This window comes from Nilaparvata lugens, chromosome 3 (assembly GCF_014356525.2).
Source record: "Nilaparvata lugens isolate BPH chromosome 3, ASM1435652v1, whole genome shotgun sequence".
Classification (NCBI taxonomy): Eukaryota; Metazoa; Arthropoda; class Insecta; order Hemiptera; family Delphacidae; genus Nilaparvata; species Nilaparvata lugens.
Genome location: NC_052506.1, coordinates 91520361 through 91546227, shown reverse-complemented (window position 1 = coordinate 91546227; position 25867 = coordinate 91520361). Strand labels below are relative to the sequence as shown.

General features: G+C 34.5%; 1 protein-coding gene across 3 annotated transcripts in view; it reads right to left on the bottom strand.

Moving 5' to 3' along the window:
• The window catches only part of LOC120350637, a 194187-nt gene that overhangs the window by 101786 nt on the left and 66534 nt on the right, over positions 1–25867 (bottom strand). For all 3 annotated transcript variants that reach the window (XM_039425035.1, XM_039425037.1, XM_039425034.1), the window contains exons 3-4: positions 6975–7155; positions 4304–4343 (exon numbers count right to left, since the gene is read on the bottom strand). In XM_039425035.1, the coding sequence (XP_039280969.1) occupies positions 4304–4343; positions 6975–7155 (221 nt within the window). The remainder of the gene's footprint in view (positions 1–4303; positions 4344–6974; positions 7156–25867) is intronic.

The following is a 25867-nucleotide window of genomic DNA, read 5'->3' as shown; positions in this document are numbered from 1 at the left end:
CTCATAGATAAGATTCACTTCCTTTTTCTCTGTGAGCCACAAATGGCGACCACGTGCTCTTCTAAAATTTAAAAATTGTAGATTTCTGTTATGTGGTAACACGTGCTCTGAACATATTGTATTTAGGAATATGAACGCTCGAAGAGCTAGAATAATAAAAAGAACCGTTTCTCGAAACTATGGAGAATGCATTTGAATAGCCTACCTAGACAGACGCTGGGGCATTATTCTTTTCAAAATAGTTTGAAACAAAAATCATTCTGTCATAGAGAATTGCTAACAATATATGATAACAGTAACGTCAGTCACTGACACGTCTACAATAGAAACCACATGGCCCACTGTGCTTTGTGTCAACCCTTGTGCTATATCTATAGCATAAGTTGATGGCAGGTAAATGAAGATTGTGAATAGCGATATAGATATATAGTTAGGAGAGAAGTAAATATAGATATGTAGTTTTCAATGTAACCACGTGGTCATCATATGCTACAATTTTACCACGTGGTCAGCATATGAATATTATTGAAGCAATTATTATTTGATGATCAATTATTTGAATGGTGATCACACAAAACCATAAATATGAAACGAGTACATGTTTATAAAAACTAGGGCGTGAAGTAGATTAGGCTATATGTATAAAGTATTCAACAAATATAATGTTGTACAATGAATTATAATTTAATAATTATTATAAGCTAATTAAGTTAGTTGAATCCGAATTCATAGGCTAAGGACAAATTTGTAAATAGAATAAATTAGGTATATTTGATTGAAACATGTTGACAATGAGTATAAGAAACCTGCTTAATTAATTAAGTAGTAATTGATTGGTATCTTATTAATTTGATTTATTCAACTCGATTGTAATGATGTACTGTATGACATTGTATTTTGTTCAGTTCATGTATTTATTATTGAAGTATTTGCCATATTAGATTTATAAGATTGATTACTGTATTAATCAAATCAATGCATTCAATTGTCAGTATCCAAACTTTAGAGTTTAAATATTGGTAAAATGTATGATATCATTTGTTTTAATAATGAAGGGGAGCCATAGTTTAAAATGATATAACATAATAAACATTATAGTGAATTCAAATTGATATTTGAATCCAGTTTGTTAGCAGAATATTAGCTGAAGAGTTTGAGTGTAGGCGGAGCTAGAGGGCGAAGGGTGATGAGGGGTGGAAAATCGTGGTTCTAGTATATAAACAGGCAGACCCTGTCTTGAGAGTTAGTTGCTGTTAGTTGCTGTTAGTTGCTGTGAGTCTCTTGGATTTTGGACAGTGTTCAGTGTAGGAGTGAGTTTTTGGTCTCAGACTTCAATTATCCTATAGGGAATTGACTGAGCCAGGTAAAGATTGTATTTAGAATTTTCAATAAATTTTTCTCATTTAAAATCCACACCACCCCACCCTAAAAAGCCCAAATAAGTATATCAAATTTCATGTAAAGTAATCCATCATTATAGTAAAGAGCAAACTTAATTATTACTTCTCTTTAAACTCATATCTAAAGACACAATCTTAATTAATTTCTTGAAGCTTACAGTTGAAATTCACTTCTAAGCACAAATAATAGTTTTTTAAAGCAAATCTCCCCTAATCATATTCATTCTTCAAACTTTATCAATTCTCTTATTTTTGACTATAATCATATTTTTTACTAGAGTTGTTCAATACTTTGATTTTATATCTTATTTTTCAAGTAACCTGATAAAAGTAATAAGAACTGTTTGTTAAATTTTGTTGTTTAAAATTAAACTTGAACTTTTGTACTTTCAAAAACTTAATCATCTTGTATTTATATCTAATCATTACTATATTTTTGATCAATTTTTTATAAATTCATATAAATTTAAAGTTCAATAATAAATTCATAATTAACCTTTGTTTTGCCTTTCACTTCGTACATTCCCTTACACACGACCCTGATCTATCTATCTTTACCTTTTTCTTCAATACTATTATTAGTTCAGTGAGTGAAATATAAGTATCCACACAGTGAGTGAAATTATAGTAAAGTAATTATTCTATCAATTCATAGTAATTGATTGGCGCCGGGCAAAATACCGTATAGAGTGAGGGAGTTCGAAACCCACTCTAAACAAAGACCGACAGTGGGAAAGAGTTCATCTGATTCAAACAGAGATTGTCAGAATGGTTCTAAAGTAGATCGTTATCTTAATTTACTATCTTTAAGTAAGCATTGGAGGAAAGAAATTATTTTCCCATATAATTCCTGAACATTTAATTATACCATATAGTGTGGCAGGGGCGCCGTAAATATAAATACTATATAATAGCTTACTCAATTCATTATTTCATTTGCAATTCCCATTCGCATTCCGTGGTTCAGTTCCTCTCAAATCGTGTTACTGCGTGCACGCGTCAACGGGTCTGCTGAATTTGACAAATGAAAAGTTATTCAAGTGAGTTGAGTCGAGAACAAGCTATGTAATTTACTCATGAAAGATGTACGTTCACATTAGAGTTTAATGGTTGGGATTAAGGGGGAAGGGGGCTGGAGAAAGGTGGTACGATTTTAGAAGAGGGGCCCGGAATTTTTTTTTTTGCTGGGGGGCCTGGTTTTGGTTACGCCACTGCATCGACTGGCACTGTGTAAACGGCTCACGCCAGTAACTAGAGAAGCCAGCAAGCCAAAGGACGCGCCAGGAGTTGGCAGTTACAGCAGAACAAATATTTGTGTTTTACTGGCGCACCAGCTTCATGTCAGCCTCATCACATTATCTTTATACTCTAGCGGGTCATTAGCATGAAGCTCTCTCATAATTATTGTCTCTGATGCCCTCGAAGTCTTATTTTCCATCCACTCTCGTATCCACATTTCTCATTCTATCCGCTTTAACTCGTGGGTACATATTTCCAAAAGTTCTTCACACAATAAAACCAATACGCACACTTTTGAATGGCAACTCTGTGTGGCGTTCCTACCATTTGTTTGAAAAACCAAGATCTGCACTTCTTTCACATAAACCACGCTTGCTGTGGAACTACACCAACACATCTGACTTGTTCCAGTAGCTGGCAACGTGTAAACAGGGTACCACTCAAAGCTGGCATGTCAGTCGCCACTTGCTAGTGACCTTCCAGTCAATATCCAAACTGGCATGCCAGCCACTGGCACCGTGTAAATCAGCCTTCAGATTCATCTACTTGTATCAGTTGTCTCTGGTAGAACATAAATATGGGTGGATTAGAGGAGACAGTTTCAGAAACACAGATATCAAGCAGAGCTCAGCTGAATACTTTTGCTATAAGAGATAAAATAAATGGGAGAGGAAATGATTGGTTCCAACATGTGAATAGAATGAGTGAAGTCCGTATCTCTAAGCAAGCTTTATTGTATGAACCAGTTGAAAAAGAGGTAGAGGACATGCAAGAAAAAGATGGTCCAATTATAGTTGCAAATTCGGAACAGGTAATAACGCCTCAACGTGAAAGGAAGAAAAAGAGAATAACGATCAATATTTCACTCTATTCAGCATTCAATATTCAATTTTCATATCATTACTGGATATTCAGCATTCAATTTGAATCGATATACATATTTGAAATTGACTTCCCAATTTGGATTATTAATAAAAAATCATTCAGAAGAGATACAGACATGTATCTTGTCATGTTTTAAAGTGAAACACTTCAAGTTTTTATCGAATCGTCAGATAGTGCCACACTAGTAACAAGCGCTAATGTCATTTACAAATTGACAATGAAAATGGTTACCTCCACTGGGCCCTAGCTAGCATCATGACTGTATGTCAGTCAGATAGTGTAAGTCAGCTATACTGTACGTCAGTGGTGCACTATATTGCATGTAGTGAGCATTTCACTATAGGTCATCCTTATCGACCTTTGTTATCGAAGACTCTTGGAAAACATCCAGATAAATTGACCCTATGTTTTTTTTTATATGTAATTTAGAATGGGTTGATAGAATTGGCTAATAACTCGGAATTCGCTGACTCCATGTTAAACTGCTCCGATCCTATGGTATGATCCTATGAATCAAAATTGCTCCGATCATATGGTATTGATTCATATGGCCACTCAGCGAATTCCGAGTTAGCCAATTCTATCAACTCTTCAGAATAGCCTATGTTTTGGTCCAGGGGAGGCAGCCATTTTTACATAGTCCTATAGCGACCTCTAGTGCCTGTTATGAAGACATTTCGCACTCACAACGATTCTAGCTCTGTATATTTTCTGAATAAATTTTCATCGATCGTCCAAATTTAAAACTTCATTTCATATCACCACGTATAATAACTTACACTGTTTCTGGATTAACCTCTTGAAATTTCATGTAATGGTCTGAAAAAAATCAAATACTTCAGTGAGAAACTATTCTGCTAAACAATTCGAGTTCACTGGTTTGAACAATGAATCAATTTCATTTGAACTATATCCTACTAAAACTCTCATGTTTTTCCACTTGAAAGGAAATGTCAATTTTTTCTCAAAAATGTATATTGTTAATAGGATAAGAGTATAGAATTCCCTCGATACATCACTTTTGCATGAGACACTATGGTTCTAATATTATTACTTGTATTTGAGAGTAGAATTAATTTTAAAATCGAATTTGGGAGAATGTTTGTGAATTATTATATGAGTTTGCTCATTGTTATCAATGCTGTCACCAGGATCAAGCAGAGATTTGAAATTTGGAATGAGTCCACTCACTAAGTAATGATCAGAATACTTGAAATCTAGTAGGCCTACCTGTTTTACAGTTGGAGGAGATATTAAACCGCACAAGACAACAAGCTAAATGGCAACTCCATGCAAACCAGGTCTCTGATGAATACTATGTTTCATAATATGGCACTGCCCTGAAGATATTTCGAGTACCAAGTCTAATGTGGGTGCTGTCTATGCGATTAAATACCTCCCCTTGGAGCATTAGCTGGTTACCACTGCTGGATCCAATACACCTCGATATGGTAGGTTGATGGCAGTCAATCCGATTTGTCTTTTGAGGATATCTCCAATAAAATGTTTTATCAATTGATGTGAATATCGACTACCATTTACCACCAGACGGAATAATAACGTTCTGATAATAATTATGATATTCAATAATGTCTGACTACTATGAAACAAATCGTGTCTTGCAGGATTGATATGTGTCAGTTGAGGAAGAATGGATTCAAAGGTGTGATGGAATAGATTCAGAATGGTGAATGGACAATATAAATATGTATTATCGAAAATGTTATAAATAACAAGATACTGGAAAGTTGAATATCTGTGAATAAATAGGTTAGACAAAATGTATATAAGAACTAATTTTAAAATAGTAATTACTGTATATGAATGCAATGATCTTAAACTGATTAAATAAACTAGGTGATAGCCCTTGGGAAGGGTCATGAAACATTCAAAAAATAAGTTTGGTCAACTAGGTTTGTACAAAAGTTATGATTTTATAATATTATAAATGAATAGAAAATTTGATACCTCAGGGTGAGGTTCGCCTAAGGAAATTGACCCTTTGACCAAGTACTGCGTGAATATTAAATTTTACTTATTAAGTAGAACCCATTCATATAATTTTCGGTACCCTTGAATCTACAGTCATGACTTTTTCCAAAATGACGAATTTATACACTGTATAAGTTTCACAGAATAGCGGGGATCCCCTTTGATATATTCGAATAACTTACATAGCCTTTTGTTTCCGTTTTTAATAGTTGTAATATATTTGGCCATGTGATATTTCGTACCGGCTGGATCCTTCACGCATGGCGAAATTTGTTGATCAGACCTCACTATTCAAATTTTAGGGACTCTTCAAATGAATTTGCGAAAACTAATATCACATATGATTTAAGGAACTTTAGAACAACTTTTAAAACAGAAAGAACAAATAATATCAAATTCCATTAAGACAGAAATGAAAGCTTTAAAAAATTCAATATATGGAACAGGTCTGCATCCAACTGATGATTTTTTTTAAATTGCCTCGAGCTTTCTTCTCTCAATTTTCACCTGAGTTTCTTCCAAGAAATTATTGCTCTCCAAATTTGCATACTAATTCGGGATTGGTCAGATCCCATGATGTAACAAATGCTTGAGTACCTAGTGTAAATATAAACAGCTTTAAAGCTTTTATTAAGATAAGTTCTGTATTATAGGTTGTTCTAAATCATGAGAAGGTTCTTTTGGAACAATAATAAACAATATAATCACACCTACAATGACTTACATTGATTAATGAGGAAGTGGGGTAGGTGGTTCAAAAGAACTCGTGCTGGCGCTAATTTTGTGAGCTTCAAATAGCTAATGCATAGATTTGTGAAACGTGGACCGTAATTCTTTTATAAATATATATAATAATAAACATGCTTGTAACAATAAAATAAACATTTCTTCTGTTTACATTGTTTTTCATATGATTAAATGTCAATCCTAAACTACTATACCTATATATAACCAGGACTATATAGAGGCTTTGAGGAAAAATAAAAGCTTTACAAATAAATTTTGCCTAATGACAACTATGAATTAATATTTGGGCCTATTCAGCAGACGAATTCTGATATTTGAAAAGAAGAATTAATTCACATTTGGATGTCGCTAATAACTATTAAACGAGCTTCCTTCTGAATTGTCAAGTTGTTGGTACAAATAGGCCCTGTTTTATTTGGGGTTATGTATCTGGTTTATTTCCAACCTCAAAACATTCGAACTGTCATTCAAAATGATGAACACTATAAATAAAATATGGTTTTATTAATTAATTTCCAAAAATTATTACATACCCAATTTGGTACGTACAGCCTCTATAGGTCAGATAACGATTGTTTATCTGCCTCTGATTAGATTGTGGTTTGTATTCGGCATTGAAAATTGTTTCCTTCACTTGACTGTTTATAAAATTTTCTAATGCATAATTTTGGGGATGTGAAATCAATCGATATGTCACAAAATTCAACTCACCAAACTTCACGACTGATTTATCCTTGGTTCTCACATACTTGGTTTCTTTAATAATGATATATTGATATTGCCTTATAACTTCGATCCCTTCGTAGTGATTTAAAAATGATAATTCTAATGTATAAACCTTCTCCAGTATATTCTGTATTCTAATTAGGTCTGGCCCACTGGAATCCTCACACTGTCGAAATACATGAAAGTATGGCATATTTAGTACATTGAAGCAAGCTGTAGTGAGTTTCTCAACTAAAGACCTCTGGCTGTAGCTTATTGAACCATAATCCAATACAAATTGGATGAGCAATGTTTAGATAAATGAATAAATAATTTACTATCAATAACATAAAAATGTCATAACAACGTCATCAGCTCACAGCAATCACATTAAATATCACATTTTATCTTCATTATTTTAATCTACCATTTTCAAAATCAATTGCCTAGCACTCTAAAGTCAAAAAAAAAAACAAACATTCACACAAATAACTTCCAAAATTGAATTTAAAAAACTCATCTACCTCATATAAACATTTTTCAACGAGCATATTCTTTAAAACCCGTTTAAAACTCTCATAGTTAATTACTCTTATCTGATTATTGATTGATTGATTGATTGAGTACTTTATTTACGTAGATTACAATATACTGGCTTATACACTTATATACAATAGCTTACAATACAGCAAAATCATAGATGAATTTACATAATATAGACTAAGAAAATAATTATTGAACTGTGTATGATATGAAAAAGTAATTTGTAATATAATAACTATAGATAATTATATTGTTATGCATCTACATAAATTGGTGGAGCTTTGGACGTATCAATGTCCATTCTTCGGAAAGAATATTAAAAATATCCTCCCCACTAACTCTCTACCAAAACGAAAATTTTGTGAAAGTTTTAATTAATATAAATATTTAAGAGAAAAAAAAACAGAAAATTGATAGAGTAAAATAATTATATAGGTAGGTAAGATCAAATTATTGATTAATAAAATGAAGTAGGCTGAAAGTAGATCAGGGTAATCAACTTCCAGTAATATACAGCAGTGCAGTGGATAATTAAAAAAAAACATGAGTTTATATTATATATATATATATATATATATATATATATTATATATATATATATATATATATATATATATACAATTCATTCTAAAACAGGTTTCAAGGTTTGTATTTGTTGGATGGGTGAGGGATGGTTGTCATGTGATCGTTCTAGGGCCGGACAGTTTCAGTCATTTGTTCCAAAAGATGTTTTTTTAAAGTCAGGATGAAGCTCGCTCGGCTCTCGATAGACCTGATAGAAACAGGAAGTGCATTCCATGCACGACAGGCACTGACTAAGAAGGATTTTGTGAGAATAGTAGTTCGATGATTGGGTATCCTTAAAGTACTTTCTCCGGTTCTAGTATGTGAAGCATCTATCCTCCCACCTTCAGAGACAAATTTGAAATCATCTTTAAAATAGTTCGGATTACCGTATTTCAAGATATCTCTAACAAGCTTGACTATTCGAAAAAGCCTTTGATCGGGAAGCTTTAATGTTGAACTAGGAATGTGGGCTGGGGTGATATGATCATGGCGTTGGAGAGAGTAGACGAAACGTGGACAATAATTTTGGCAACGCTGTAGTTTATCATTCAGAGTGACTTGCATATCGTTAAGAACAGAATTACAATACATTAAATGTGGGAAGATGAGAGATTGAACCAATAATAATTTAATGTTTCTAGGGAGAATATCGTGCATTTTCTTCAATGCATGCATGGCTGAGAATACCTTTTTACAAGTTTTGTTCACTTGTTCTGACCAGTCAAGAGTATTTTTCATAATAATGCCTAAATTTTTAACTGAGCTACAGTAAGGAATGTCATTACCATCTACACTAATTTTGTGAATCGATTCAAGGTCAATATTGTTTATAAGACGAGAATATCCAATTATAATGGGTTGTGTTTTGATGGAATTAAGCTTAAGGCCATTTTTCTTTGTCCATTCCACTATCGAATTGATATCCTGATTCATTATTCCAACTGTTTCATTAATTTTTGTTATGGGACAGCTTAAATATATTTTTCAATTTCAATTCAATTCAATTTATTTATCTTTTTTACAACATAGTTATTGTACGAAGTGCTTATGAAATAAATAACTTGAAACTAAAACAAAATAACTTAAAATAGCAGGTTAACAAAAACACGGAAGGTCCCTGCAAAGGCAAAGCCTGTGCGCAGGGGCCGAGTGTTACAAAAAACTACAGAACCAAAGTGAAAGCATAAAACAAAAATATAAATTATAAGTATGAAATTAGTATAATAAAAAATCTCGAGAATACAGACAATTAACAAGAAATAATGAGCTTATTCAAGAGAAAAAAAATAGTTGAAAGGTGAAAAGTTACAAGAAATCGAACAAATCAGTAGAGTTATGCAATGTGATCCATTGACTTATTTCGTTAGAAAGATTTCTGGTCAAATTGTTAGAGATAAAATGATCAGGTATTACGTTAACAAGTTTATGGACAATGTAATTGAACTGCCTTCTACAAATGGATAAAACTGTATGATGAGATTCGAAAGTGATGGATGAGGGACGAAGATTGTACGGTGATAAACGGAGATTGAAAAGATTACTATGCTTATTCATGTAGATTATCAAGTTTTTCGTGTGAAGCTGCCTGACAGTCAGCACATTCAGTTCCCTGAAAAGATTGTCACTAGGGAAACGTCTGGGCTTTCCAAGAATTGTCTTTAATAAGGTCTTCTGAATAACAATTATCTTATTCAAGTGATTCATGTAGGCAGCGCCCCAAACGATAATCCCATATTGAAGAAAAGACTGGATGTAAGCACAATAAACAAATCTAGAAACGGCTATGTTACTCAATTTACTGATAGTGTGGAATTTGTTGATCCAGTGTTTAAGCTTATTACAAGTGACATTGATGTGGACATCCCACCGAAGATGTTGATCAACAGTGACACCCAGATACTTGAAGAATTTTTCTCTACCTAATTTTGGACATTTACAATCCGATGAGTCTGAAAGGTTACAATCAGGACTATGAATATGAATATGAGTGAGATCAAGCGGCAAACCAACAACATTCGGTGAAAAGGCTAAAAATACACTTTTCTTTGCGTTGAGGGTAAGAATATGCTCATCTAACCAGGCTTTAACAGTTCTCAATCCAGATTCAGCCCTATTTTTAACCTCTTCCCATGAATTACCAGTAAATATTAAGGCGGTGTCATCTGCAAAAGCAAGTGTCACACAGTTCTCAATATCAAGTTTGATTAAATCATTAATGTAAATGAGAAAAAGGATAGGAGATAGCACCGTGCCCTGTGGGAGACCAAAAGCACTCAAAAGTCTAGAACTAGTTTTATTTTCTAAGGTAAGCTTTTGATGTCTATCACTCAGATAACTGGTGAATAATCTAAGGGGTACACCACGAATTCCTAATTTCTCCATCTTGTTCAGTAATTTTGAATGAGGAATGGTGTCAAAGGCCTTAGCTAAATCCAGGAAAATGGCTATTGTTTTCTTATTATTAGTGAAGTTATTGGCAATTGTTTGAGTTAAGAGAGTTATAGAATCAATTGTATTTTTGTTAGTCTGAAAGCCATACTGCTGTTTATGAATGACCTCGTGTTTGACTAAGTAACCAATTAATCTAGACTTGATTACTTTTTCCATTATTTTTGAGAAACCACTCAACAGGCTGATTGGGCAGTAATTGGTTGGGTCCTTAGGATCCCCCATCTTATGAAGCGGTATAATATTCGCTAACTTTAAACTAACAGGGAAGTGCCCTTCTAAAAAACAACGGTTTATTATTACTGTTAATGGTTTAACAATGTGTGTAAGTATAATTTTCAATGTTCTATTGCTTATTTTGTCAATTCCCGGAGCAGAGTTATGGTTGAGAGAGTTAATAATAGCTGATATTTCACTTTCGTTTGTGGGTGATAGGAAAAAGGAGCCATGACCATTTACAGAAGAGTTCATGAACAGATTACCATCAGATGCATTGGGATTATTACTTATCAGCTTTTCAGCGAAAGTTTTACCTACTTCAACAAAATGACGATTTAAGATGTCTGCATCAATTTTAGGAACAACCTTTTTACGGCTCTTACCCAATAATTCATTCAACAAGTCCCAAACTCTCCTAATATTGTTTTTATTCTGATTAATCTTGTTTTTATAATAGTCACATTTACATTGTTTTAATAATTTATTAAGCATATTTCTGTAAGAGATGTATTCGGCTTTTAATATTACATTAGAAGGCTGTTTAGAGAGCTTTTTAAAAAGCTTATCACGTTTAGCAATTGCTACAATAAGTCCCCTAGTGATCCAAGGCTTCAAAGGTTTTAATCTATGTGGAATATGTACTTTAACTGTAGCCTGTTCTACATGGGATGAAATCTTGTCAGTCAAAAAAAGCATTTGATCATCCAAGTGTAAATTAGGGCTTAACACCTCACTCCAATTTTCTTTTTGAATAGAAGACAATAATTTATCATAATCAACTTTATTGTAAAAATTAATAGGTTTGTCAGACCCATCAATATCAGCTGCAAGATCAACGTGAACACTAGTACAAAAATGATCAGTTATATTAGTTTTCATAATAGAGCTGATAACATTATCAGAATTGAACGAAGAGTTCTTGAAAAAAATGATCGATACATGATTCAGTATTGTTATAAATTCTTGTAGGTTTATTTATGTAGGATTTCAAACCATTTAACGATAATATTTCAAAATATTCACTGGCTAAATTAGTATTTCTATTCAAATGAATATTCATGTCACCAGCGAATATTACGTTAGATTTATTCCTTAGATTTAACAAACAGTCATTCAAGCTGTTCAGAAAAATATCAACATTGGATGAAGGCGATCTATAAACAGCGATAACAGTTATCTTTTCACTAACTCCTGGCACTTGTATATCCAAACAAATAGAGTTGGTTCCATTAATCTCACAATTCAGCTCATCTACAATCAAGTTACTTTTAAAAAATATACAGATTCCGTTACATTTATTGATTTTTCCTATTTTATTAATTACTGAATAACCATTTAGGTTAAAATTGAATTCATTATCATCGACCACCCAAGTTTCACTAAGAATTATAATATGAAAGTCAATTGAACAATTACTAATTATGTAAGAGAACTGATCGAAGTTTTTTTTCAAACTTCTAATATTCAAGTGGATGACATTAAAAAAAAAGTTGCATTCTCTATTACCAAACAACTCAGTTCGACACTGGAAAATATTCTCAATTTCAATCGTATTGTAACATTCGAGGGAAATATGTTCGTCAACGTCATTGACAAGAACCATACTTAAAAAAAAAAGTAAGAAAGAAGAAAACGGAAAGTTAAGAAGAAGATATGAAAAAGCTTAGAAGAAGTCAACATATGCATGTTGAGTCTCCACAATCTTATCGTAATGATTCATATTAGAGAGAGAAAAAAGATGACCATATCTGATGCAAATAAAATCAATTATAAAATAACGAAACTACCGTAGTTACCTCGGCAAAATATGAAAACTAAACTTAGAAATCCTAATCTCCAACCAGACACTCACGCATCAAGAAATCCTGATTACTAATAATAAAAAGATGTTTTATAATAAAATAATAATAAATATGTTTTATAATAAAAATAATGTAAAAAAATTATTATATAAAAAATTATTTTATAATAAAATAATAACTCGTTTGTGAACCACACGAGTAGAAGACGAGTCATCAGCAGCAGGAGGGTGGAGGTGGGTCGGGCGACCGACACGGTGGCATCTGTCAATGTCGTCCGGGCAGATTCCCACATTCAGCTTCTCATTCAGGAGACTAACGACGGTGGCGGTCACATTCTCACCTTGAACCTCCGGAATACCCGAGACACGAATATTATTTCTTCTCGAGTACTGAGCTAGTTCGTCTAGACGAGAATCGAAATCCTCTTCCAGCCTTGCGAAGTTACTTTTGAGGGTGTCCACCTCACTCGCGAGCCTCCTAGTCTCGTCAGCCACAGCCTCGAGTTGCCTGTCAAGTTCGGCAAGCACCTTAGTGCTAACCTCGGCAGATAGTCGCTCGCACAAACGCTCCTCCAGGCGGGCAGCAATCTTGTCAACGAAGGCTTCGTTTGACAGCAGTTTTTCAAGGGCGGCTGCTATCTGGTTCTCCGTTGTCATAGCAACCGGGACGCCGTCTGCAGAATGCGGCCGGGCCTGGCACTTCTGCTGCTTCTTGTGTTGCTGCTGTTGTTGCTGCTGCTTCTTCTTAGCTGGTGACGGAGCGATAGCCAGGTTCTTATCTTGGTTGGAGTTGGCACTGGCAGCGGAACGAGTTAAAGCCGGAGATTGAGATTTCATGTTGAATATCAGTATATGCTATTTAACTGCGTAGGAATCAGATGTGAATGAAAAATGATAAGGTAGATCTGTGACAAATGTAATAATCAACAGATATGCCAAATTTCAATAGAAAATACGGTTAAAAATCCAATCAACAAGCACTAAAACTGGGAGCTCAACTACAAACACGTCAGCCTTCAACCATTTCTTATCTCACACTGAAGGTGTGAAGGTCGTCTGCATAAGTATGGAAACTGGAGAATTTGATAATGGAAGAAAGGTCATTGGCATACAAAGTGAAGAGGAGAGGGCCTAAAATTGAACCTTGTGGTACTCCATGCATAACGTTTTTTTCAAGTAGAGTTATTGTCATCGACAGATACACATTGTTTCCTACCTAATAGATAGGATTTAAACCAAACTAACGAGTTGTGACTGAAACCAAGAATAGCCAACTTATTCAGAAGGACTGTATGATCAACAGTATCGAATGCTTTAGAAAAATCAAATGGGGTGAGGATGGTGCATTTTCTTTGGTCCATAGCTAACCTTATATTATCAGTGACACGAAGCAGAGCTGTCTCAGTTGAATGGAATTTTCTAAAGCCTGATTGAAAGTTATGAAGCTTACTATTGTTGTCTAGAAATTTTACAACTTGAGCATGAATGACTCTTTCTAGCACTTTGGACAATGCAGGTAAAATACTGATTGGTCTAAAATCCTCAACTTTATTGGGTGATGGAACTTTATTTAGAGGGCGAACCAGAGCAAACTTCCAGTTTTCAGGGAAAATGCCTTCTTCAAGTGACTTGTTGAAAATATAGGTAATGGTTGGTAAAACAGCAAATAACATCTTCTTGATAAATTCAATAAGAATTTTGTCTACACCCGTAGCATCACTATGAATACGTTGAATTGCTCTGAAAGTGTCTTCTTCTGAGATTGGATGGAAATGAAATTGATCAGTAATTGGTAAATCTAAGTTTGTAACCTGCTCTTCAAGATCATCGATATGATTAGCAATGACAACTTCGTCGCATTGATTAGAGTGTGAAACGAAATGGTCATTTATATTGTTCAATGGTAAGTCAATTTGTGGATTCGATTTCTGTTTGCCAAGCCCGAATTCTTTTATTCCCTGCCAAAGTGATTTAGAGTCTTGTCTATTGTTTGTCATAAACGAATTCAAGTACCTAATCTTTGAGTTCCGTAATTCCTGTTTAACTCTGTTTCTGAGGCTCCTATACTCTATCAAACTGTCCAAGTCAAATGTGTTTTTAAATTTTCTATCTGATTTGTCTCTACGTCCCATCATCTTAAGTATGTCTTCAGTCATCCACGGTACTCGTCGTTTTCTATTAATCCTCCTTGTCACATAAGGTGCATGTTTGTCATACAGAGTCAAAGTCCAATTCTCGAAAGTCTTGACCATGTCATCAACTGAGGGTAACGCTTCAATTTGATGCCATGGAGTCCGAGCCACATCAGTCAGGAAGGCGGCTTCATCAAAGTTTTTGAAGTCTCTATAAGTGATAATTTTCTGTTTTGGCTCAGGTATCTTATGGGAAATAACACAGTAGATCAAATCATGTCCAGAAATAGCTGGGACTGGGATTTGGCCTGCTTGAACAACCTCGTTAGGATCACTAACAATGAGAAGGGTGTCAATGAGTGTGTCAGATTCATTAGTATGATGAGTTGAATCGAGAGGTAAAATAGTCAAGTTTAGGCATTGGAGAATAGTAGTCAGTTGAAAGTAGTCAAAGTTACGATTTGTCATGTTCAAGTCGGTGTTCATATCCCCCATAACTAGTATACGGCTATAACAAGGCATAAGAGAAAGCAAGGCACTTTCGAAATCTGTAAAATGACCTATTTTTGGTGGGCGATAACAGATACCAACGAGTAATTTATCAGTACTAGATAAGGATAATTCAAGTAGCATAAACTCTGGTCTGGAACAATACTCTTGTTCAGATGTGATTAAAACTTTTGTTTTGATACCATCTTTCACATAAATTGCTACACCTCCACAAGCTTTATTTAATCTATCATTCCGGAAAAGATTATATCCAGGTAATGCAACAAAATTTGATGAAATACTAGGAAAAATGATTCGGAAATTCCAATTATATTGAAGTCCTGAAAACGGAAGATTGCTCTGAGTTCAGCCTTGAAAAGCTTTTTGGAAGAGTGGAGCTTATTTGCTAGAAACATACCTGCGTCATTATTACTATTATTGAAATAATCATACCTACTCGAGGGCGAGCGAGCTGACGTGTCAGTGAGAGGCATCATGGAAGCAGCAGACCAATCGTGAACAGACCTCAGAATGACACATGACAGGGAAAATGGGGATGAAACTGATAAAACTTAACCTAAATGAAAAAGTCTCTTGATTCGAGTGCATCCTGTATGCCTTGACAGTTCGGCTCCCTTCACTATTTACAATCACTAGTTCAAAAAATTCACTGAACACATCAATAAGATGTAGATGTTGTGATCTGTGGAGTTATGGTGATGAATAATCCTAGTGGTGAATAAGATGAAGATTGAGGAAGAACTGGTAGTGGGAGATCTAGTCCAAGTTGAGATAGAGCGAGTAGGTATCCAGTAGTAGAAGAATCGAGTCCGAGTGGAGGTAGAGCGAGAAGGTATCCAGTAGTGGAAGATCGAGTCAAAGTGAAGATTGTGCGAGTAGGAATCCAGTAGTGGAAAGATCGAGTCCAAGTGGTGACAGAGAGAGATGAAAATCGTGGAAAATCGAGTCCAATTAGAGATAGAGCGAGATGGAATCCGGTGGTGGAAGACCATAGAGAGATAGAGCGAAATGGATCCATTAAAAACTGCAAAAGAGAAGAAAAAGCCAGCAGAAAAACGAAAAATCTTTGAAGAGAGTTATCAATTGAGAAAAGATACATGATACAACTGATAATGAATAATATTTGCATAAAATGGAAGAGGAATAGTATGATTTAATGTGAGAAAGAACCGAATATAAATATGGTTATTAGTGGAAAGTAATCAGGTAGAAAGAAAATAGGTAGAAAAAGAAAAATAAACATTTGAACATGCTGGATAGCTAGTGGGAGAATCACAGGGGAAATAATGATAATAATAGGGAAGAAGAGAAGAGAAAGAAGGAATGTGCATAATTGAGAAGAGCTTATGAAACTGGACTATAGAATAAGAAACAGAACATTGTATTGTGATCTTGGATTAATCAAGGAAAGAAGAAGAAGAAGAAGAAAAGAAAAAGAAAGAGAAGGAGAAGAAGAAGAGGCAGAAGACGAAGAAGAATAGAAAAGAATAATAATCATCATTGCAAAAGTCACAAGTCACAAAAATCACAAAAATCACATTGCAAAATTACAACAATATTCTAGTAATTATAATAACTATAAGATTAAGAAGAGAAATGAGAAAGAAAAATAAGAAGTAGAGGAGACACTTGAGAAAGAGCTAGATTATTTTAGATGAGTTTTAAATAGGATTGAACGGTGAAATTTTAATAGTTTTATATAGTATTAGAAGTGTAACCAACTATTGGGAGTTGCAATAACGATAAAAGTAGTAAATTGAGTACTGTAATATTTTAGTGATGAATGTCTAAGATAACGTTAAATGAAACACAGCCTTTTTATAAGCATATGAACAGACTACCCACCCCTCTGTTCTATCAATAACTCATCACACATTAGCTCCTATTGTTCGAGCTGTGGCAATAGTAGAAGATATCATTATGTACACCTAATATAGAAGAGATTACTATCTATACCTATAGATTACATCTATATCTGTAACGTATGTTAATAATCCAATTTATTTGAAATTCAGCATTTCGAAAATTATTAATTATGGAAATAATTTTGGTAAGAGATGTAATTATTAGTAAGAATAGAGATAATGATTTTCTTAGTACCTTCTGGAGTAAAGTAGTTGATGCATTGAACGTAGTTTTGGGAATTAATATCAAGATAAATTATTAATTAGTATTAACAAATGTGGATCTCTTCCGTTTGAAATAATTGCCTTGTATACAATCATAAATAGTAGTGGAAAGATTCATTTATAGAACAGAAAGACAGCTCATGAAAAATGCCAAGGTATATCTACTGTGAAATCTATTAATACGAATTTCCTATTATTGTAGTGAAGGGCACCTTAGTCATCGAATCCTGAAATGATCTAATTTACCTTTATTTTTTGAAGGTCGGTCATCCTCTCGACTGTGTGGACCCTCTTGGATCCTCCCTCGCCGATAGAGATCTTAATCCTCCCGTCAGATGACCAGACATTCCTGTGCCCATGACGGTCGGCCGCAGCATTGAGGATCTTGAGACGTTCCGCAGTCAGATCCTCGCGAATGGTGACGCCGGAACCCTTCAGCTTCCTCTTAGCATCGAAGATCATCTTCCTGGTCCGGTAGCTGCAGAGTCAAACTATGATGGGTCGGTCCTTGGGTTTAGCTTGCCCTTGTTGAGGTGGTTGACGCCTTCCAACGCGATGTGAGCGGTTGACATCCGCCAGAGTCACAGGCACGTTCAGCTTCTTGTTGAAGACATCGAGCGCCAGCAGGTCCATGTCTTCTTTGTCGCTCTCCAGGATCCCAAAAATACATATAGAATGTCGGCGCCCATATTGCTCGAGGTCGTCGACCTTCAGGTGATAAGACACCTCCAGCTCAGGAATTCTATCGTGCAGCTGTTTGTTCTCCTCCTTCAATGCCTGAAGTTCCTCGAAAATAGACTTCACAGCCATTGAAACAGCACTGTGGACAGACTCTTCGATTTGCTGTCGAAAAATGAGGGGGGTCTCTTCGGACAATGCTCCAGAAATAGCTGGCTTCGGAGCATTGACCTCATTCTTCCTCTGTTTGGTCGACCCATTGTGAACCGTTAGGTGGATTTACACTTTTATAGGCGAGAAGGTGAACTGAAGAATTAGGAATGTTTTTTCAAGATAAATAAAAAGAGTGTGAGTTAATCAAAAATATAATTTCACTATTGAATTTAGCTCGAGAAACTGAATAACTTGATGTATAATTTCTAGTGAATTGAACTGTATAACCCCACGAAATATCTATTAGAAGACGGAGCCGAACCAAACACACATTTACTCACTTGACATAACCAAGAGAGGAGTCATTAAAACATAACCATTAGGGAGAGTATTAAAAAGTTCTATAGACATGTATTGCCAATTCTTTTGCGATCCTGCTTACTGACAATAATTGACTTTAATATTATTTCTATGCCTAGTTCCATAACTATGTACATTGCTGTTCAACACATATACACTAATATTTTTTTTCATTGATGTTGGGCATGCCAGTATAATATACAATGATGGCACTGTCAACAGTGCCATACTTACAAATAAATCTCTGCATGGAGAGAGAGGGGCCTTCTTACATACTATTCTCAAGGCCATTTTTGGAGCTTGAACAAGATATTTGAGGATGAGGAATTTCTCAATAGTTGAATGCCATAAATTAGATGACTATGAATATGCACAAAGTACACATTCATTAATACTGAGATATCAACAATTTCTCTCAGTCTATGAAGAAGATGCCTTTGTTAACTCTTTTTGAAATGTGTCTGTTGTACTCCTATTGTGAAAGATAGCACTTTGAGAATTTCGGAGGACCGAGTTTATTGACTTTTGAGCAAATATGACTGTATAGATAGGAATGAAACTTATGGAAAGTTGAAGTGAGAAATCATGTAATAGTCATGTACTGGCAAGATGACACGATGTGTTAACTTGGAGACGTCTGAGTGGGAACTGGTCTTGTTTGCACACAGCCAAGGTCAAGAAAGGAAGGAAAGGAGAAGAGGGGAATGTAATTGTGTTTCAATTATTCAAGTAGTTAACACATTCACTACTAGATGGCATATAATCCTTAACATTCCACCCACCTTGAAATAACATATTTCGAACAGATTTTGGAGGAAGAAAAATGAAAACACTTGAAAAATTCGTAGCACAAGAATTCGTGAATACGACGAAAATATGAAAAATGTACTTGAGAAATGACAAATAGCTTGAAATGCGTAGAATAAACAAACTATGTACAAAGGGGCCTATAACTCTTCTAGTTGATAGGCAGAATAATGAGGCGATTGACTCCTCGCTTGAATTCATTGCTTAATGTGCGCACAGTAACAACTCTGACTACGCCATCAAGTCCAGGGTGAAGTTTTTCAACACGAGCAAGTGGCCACTTGGTTGGAGACGTATTTAAATTTTGAACCGATAAAATTTGACCAATTTTAATTGGTTCCGAGGTTTTCTGCCATTTATTTCTCTGCATGAGTGTGTGCAGGTATTCTGTGGACCACTTGTGCCAGAAACCTTGTACTATTTGATGCAGATGATTCCATCTCTGTTTGATTGTAGTCTTGAATCAAACTTAATTTCAGGTACTTGAATTATATTTCTACAAATGGTGAAATGACCAGGTGTTAGGATATTTAAATCATCAATTGTATCTGATGTCAACTCAATAAGCGGTCTGCTATTCAATATAGCTTCAATTCTGCAAAATACAGTGAAATACTCTTCCATGGTCGAGGAGTTATCACGAATCTGGTTCTTCAGCAGAGTCTTGGCTGATTTAATACCTCTTTCCCAAATGCCACCGAAAGTTGGGCTACCTGGTAGAGAGAAATGCTACTTAATTTCACGCCGAACGAATTCAGTGTCTGGCTTAGAGCGTTGTTTTGACAGAAATTTATTCACTTCGTTCAAATGGCGGGAACTACCAACAAAATTTGTGCCATTGTCAGTGTATACATCAGACGGACAGCCTCTTCTAGACACAAATCTTTCAAATGCTGCGAGAAATGCGTCAGTTGTTAATTCAGACACGAATTCTAGGTGTACTGCTTTAACGGACATGCAAATGAACAATGCAAATATCCTTTGTACACTTTGGCGTTACGGAGTGGGCTGGCCTTTGTGTTGAAGGGTCGAGCAAAATCAATTCCTACATGAGAAAATACCGGAGAAGGATTTACTCTACACTGAGGTAAATCTGCCATAATTGGCTGACTTGATTGTGCTCACATGCGTGCACATCTTACACAATTCCTAATGCAAAATTTGATGGCATTTCGTGCAGAAATGATCCAGAACTTTTGAAGAATGATAGCATGTGTTAATTTCAAACCAGCATGCATGTGACTTTCATGAGTTTGTTGACACACAAGAGAGCTTAAATGAGAATTTTCTGGCAGTAACATAGGGTGTTTTACATCATACAAAAGTGACGAATTTCTCAATCTACCACCCACCCTCAAAATTCCTGTTTTATCAAGGAAGGTGTGAGAGACAACAAATTGGAATGAACAGCTTTTTCTTGTTTTAATAACCCGATAGAATCATCCGCCACAAAATAAATTTCTAAGAATAGATTCTCCCAAATCAGATTTTCCCCTCCAACTTAAGTGGTTAGATTTTTCAAAAATAGATTTTCCCCTCCCACTTAAGTGGGAGGAAGAAGAAGAAGAAGAAGAAGAAGAAGAAGAAGAAGAAGAAGAAGAAGAAGAAGAAGAAGAAGAAGAAGAAGAAGAGAAGAAGAAGAAGATGAAAAAGAAGAAGAAGAAGAAGATGAAAAAGAAGAAGATGATGATGAAGAAGAAGAAGAAGAAGAAGAAGAAGAAGAAGAAGAAGAAGAAGAAGAAGAAGAAGAAGGAGAAGAAGAAGAAGAAGAAGATGAAAAAGAAGAAGAAGAAGAAGATGAAAAAGAAGAAGATGATGATGAAGAAGAAGAAGAAGAAGAAGAAGAAGAAGAAGAAGAAGAAGAAGAAGAAAAGAAGAAGAAGAAGAAGAAGAAGAAGAAGAAGAAGAAGAAGAAGAAGAAGAAGAAGAAGAAGAAGAGGGAGAAGAAGGTGAAGGAGGAGATGAAGAATAATAAAAAATTCCCTTTCCCAGAAAAACTTCCCTGAGAAATTCTCTCTGTTCTTACTGTCTGATTAAAGTGAATTGAGAATCTCATCTCACTGCCAGATTAGAGTGAATTGAGAATCTCATCTCACTGCCAGATTAGAGTGAATTGAAAATCATCCTTCCCCTTTTACTATGTCTGTTACTGCCAGATTAAAGTGAATTGAGAATCTCATCTGACTTACAGATTAAGAGTGAATTGAGAATTATCTTACTGCCAGATTTGAGTGAATCGAAAATCATCCTTCCCCCCTATACTTTGTCCCTAACTGCCAGATTAAAGTGAATTTAGAATCATCCTTTCCCTCTGCACTCTATGCCTCTAGATATCTCACTCTAAATCTATTGTCCATAGCTTGCTTTCCACCCGACAGTAAATTCAACTCAAATTTGTACATGGCAACAAATTAATATTCTCATCTCCAAACTCATATAGAATTTTTGCTGTACAAGCCGTGGGCGTTAGGTTTAAAGTGTTTCCCCCAACCATAACTAATTATATATCTATATATATAAAAGCGAAATGGCACTCACTCACTGACTGACTGACTGACTGACTGACTCACTCACTCACTACCTCACTCACTCGCAGAACTAAAAATCTACCGGACCAAAAACGTTCAAATTTGGTAGGTATGTTCAGTTGGCCCTTTAGAGGCGCACTAAGAAATCTTTTGGCAATATTTTAACTCTAAGGGTTGTTTTTAAGGGTTTAAAGTTCGTCTTTTAGCATGTATATTCTTCTTCTCCCAATCCGTTAATTATAATTGAAATTTCCATATCATATATTACTATAGAACTATAATCTAGATAGGGTACCTCTTCGAAACAGTTGTTAACTGGCAACTAAATTAATAATTTTGTCAGGTTGGCATTAAGTTGAGTTGACTTTGTTAGGTTGGCACCAAGTTGAAGATTTAAATGCATTTATCGCGGAAAAATTGATTGGGCACTGCTACTTCAATCCTGGGAATATTATATTACTAGCCATCAGGCTCGCTTCGCTCGCCATATCCGTTTAGCCAGACGTTTGGTCTGGTTCCCCGACTGGATTGTCCTAACATATGATAAAAATGCTAAAATGAAAAATGCAGGCGAGCGAAGCGAGCCTGCTGATCTCATTCTAGGACGATCCAGTCGGGGATCTAGGGGGCGGAGCCCCCTGGCTAGACGGATATGGCAAGCGAAGCGAGCCTGACGGCTAGTATATAATAAGAATGAGCCAGAATATTCAGAAATACATACAATAATTATAATCAGACCTATATCACTGTGGGGATTTCACCACTCTCTTAGGAATACATGTTCACTAGTAATGTTCAGATCCCAACTTTTGCTTTTGAAACTCTTTATGTTATCCTTGTTCAGCACAGTCAAATATTCTTTTGGTAAAATAAAAGTGAATTTAAATTCACCTTCTGAGTCGATATCAATTATATAGATATATATAAAAATAAATAAAATATTTATATATGTTGTCACGTTATTCTTTATATTAAAATAACGATTAGCCTCCTGCTTGGCATCAGTCGGTAAAGCATGAGATTTGATATAATTAGGTCGTGGTTTTTCTAATAGTATTCAGTCTTAAAAAATCTTGATAGGCCTAGATATGGGCTTCTCCTATAACTCTTGTAATTCAATAAATAATAAATATATATATATATAAATGATACTTATACTATAGTGTTGAGGAATAAAAAATAAATTGCACACCATGAAAATTTCACACATATATTACACAAATAATGCAAAGATCAAATCGAGGCAAAAAACATATATAGAGCGATAAAAAATATAATATAAAAATAGAACAATACTTGAAATCAATAAAAATATCACAGGCTAAACTTTATATTCTAGATTTGTGGCACGAATCATTACCATGTGCCTTTATCTTGAAATCATATGCATTCTTTTGCATGTAGCTGTGACATGTACTTGCTAATACTCGTCGGCTTGGATAATTCAATCAAAAATATGTGCTCTAAGATCAGCTTGATAAATTAGCCACTAATAATCCAAATATATATATATATTAAAATCTCTAATATTTAGTAGATTTATTTGTATCGAATATATATTTTCATCTCAGGGTGCAAGATTCGGCACCTGACGGAAATAGGTAGAGCCATTCATCTAGTGAATTAGAACTATGATAAATTATCGCAAATTGTATTGCAAAAAATTAAATATTGTATGCATACGTTTGATAGCCTAGATTTCGTACTTCTTTGATTAAATAGAAATTTCTAAAATATTGATCTATATTTTTCTTTCAATTAAATACCTTTAATACTAATTTTTTACTTGCGCAAGTATTACTCTTATTAATTTCTCAATTTATAATAACCTTTTCGGCGAGCTAGCTTTGATCATCAGATTATTTCGAAGCACTAGGGCGCCCATCACTAAATTCAAATTTAATCACTCACGTGTCGAAAATCTTCTTGTAAGCCGCCGATGTCGATCCAACTCCATGTGGTCCGGGAATATGGTAGCCGGAATCGTCTCCTCCAAGGGGTTATAAATTTAATAAAAATGAAAAAATGACTTCTGCTTCACAATAGCATCACGAAGTCTTTTAAGAAATTTAATAATTTACTTTAAATTTAAATTTTTACAAAATTATTAATAAGGTACTTCGCTCTAAAATATTTGGGGTCCTCTTATGGTGGCATCTGGCTGGCGAGTGCTGGTTCTTCCTTCTCAAGTTTTACAGATCCTCTTTCCGACTTTCAAATTAGCATAAAATTTAAATATCTTAATCCTCCGCCATTAAGTTCAAATAGATCTTACAAAAAATACCAAAATATTGCTTAGATTATATGATTAATAATTTCTTTGCATTCGAGCCAAATCGATAACATAGATTACACAAATTTTTACACAAAATCTAGTACATTTATATAAATATATATAAATATTTTTGAATTGGCCTACAGTTGCCGCCTATTAACTGCCGTTTTGCTATTGGTGCATGCAAATTTTATTCGGTATTCATGCGCCTGGTAACTCTTATTTCCTGAATACATTAAATTATTTTTATTTGGTTTTTTATTTATGCTCTTTGCATGCTAGTTAATATTCTATACATTAATATTAATTCCATGCTACCTAATAATTAGCCACGTGGACGGGTGTTTTTTCATATTGCACACCATCTGATTGCAATAAAGCTCTGCCAAGGGGTTTTGGTCAGATTCTACGTTCTTCGGTTTGATCGATCTCTAGGTCACCGATCCGTGAATACATCTACATAACCTCAATCTTCAAATATTTTATATAATAATCTATTTATGAGCAATAAACTTCCTTCAAATCCTTTTTAGGTTCTTGTACCATTTAGCCAGAACAAGCTGATGCTATCTAATCTTGGTTATTATCTGCTTGGCGATATTAGCCATTACTTTATTTTTAGACCTATTACTATTTCTGTTAGGGCTTTTAGTCTACCCAGATTTAATATGTTACACGCGCCCCTGGGTTTGAATTCAAAATATTTGAGAATCACAATGTTTTTAATGAAAACCCACCCTTCAATACATTGATATACACTATACTTTATTTATAAATTATACTCTCCTACTTCTATCACAGATCGCAGACATATTTGCTGCATCTCCTTTATACCTTTATCAAATACAATAACAAATTCTCCTCCTCAACACACATAAAATATCATAAATATAAACTTCTAAACGTACTCCTCCTGACAACACTTAACATATAGTAATTTTTAAATTCGCCGCTTGCAGGGCCGCCAACTTAACTACACACATTTCATAATTCTCATAAATGATTCCTTTTAGACAATAATTTCGATTCATAAACTTTTGGGCTTATATCTTATAGTATTTCTTAGGTCTTAATATAAATAATTTTCTATACATCAGGTACAATACTTTCTTTTGCTAATGGCTCTTTGGTTTTTGTAGCTGGTATTCACTTTAAGTCTTTTCAGGTAACAAACGTGGCATAATTAAAAGTAATAAATATAAAACATATAAATAAATATACCGACATTAATAAATATAATAAATAACAATAATAAATAACTTTTTGGGTACAGTATTCTTTTTATAAACATATGTTCAACAGACATTACATTCATTTGATTTGGGTGGCTTTGGCCAGCTGGTCACTGGTTCTACAGAATTTGCTGTCGAGTTTCATAACTATTAACCTAACTGCTCAATTTTTTCTCTTAAAAAGGTAATTAACAAATTTTAATTTTATTATCCCCGCTTGTGTCCTTTTTTATCTGATGTATATAATTTAATTACATATTTAAAAATTGTTCTTTTCCTTATTGCAGGCTTCTAACGGCTGGAAAGAAATTAAACATTGGATTGTTGCCACGAGGTCCTATACCAATATTAAATTTATTAAGGAAGGTTAGTAATCGGTTTGATAATAATGTTTTCATTGATTTCTTATCATATTTATTTCAAATTCTGTGATATGGCATGTAAAAATCCCGTGGTTTACTTGCATCTTCTTGCATTGTGCTAATGTATAATTTGTACTTACTTGTTGAGGTGGCGG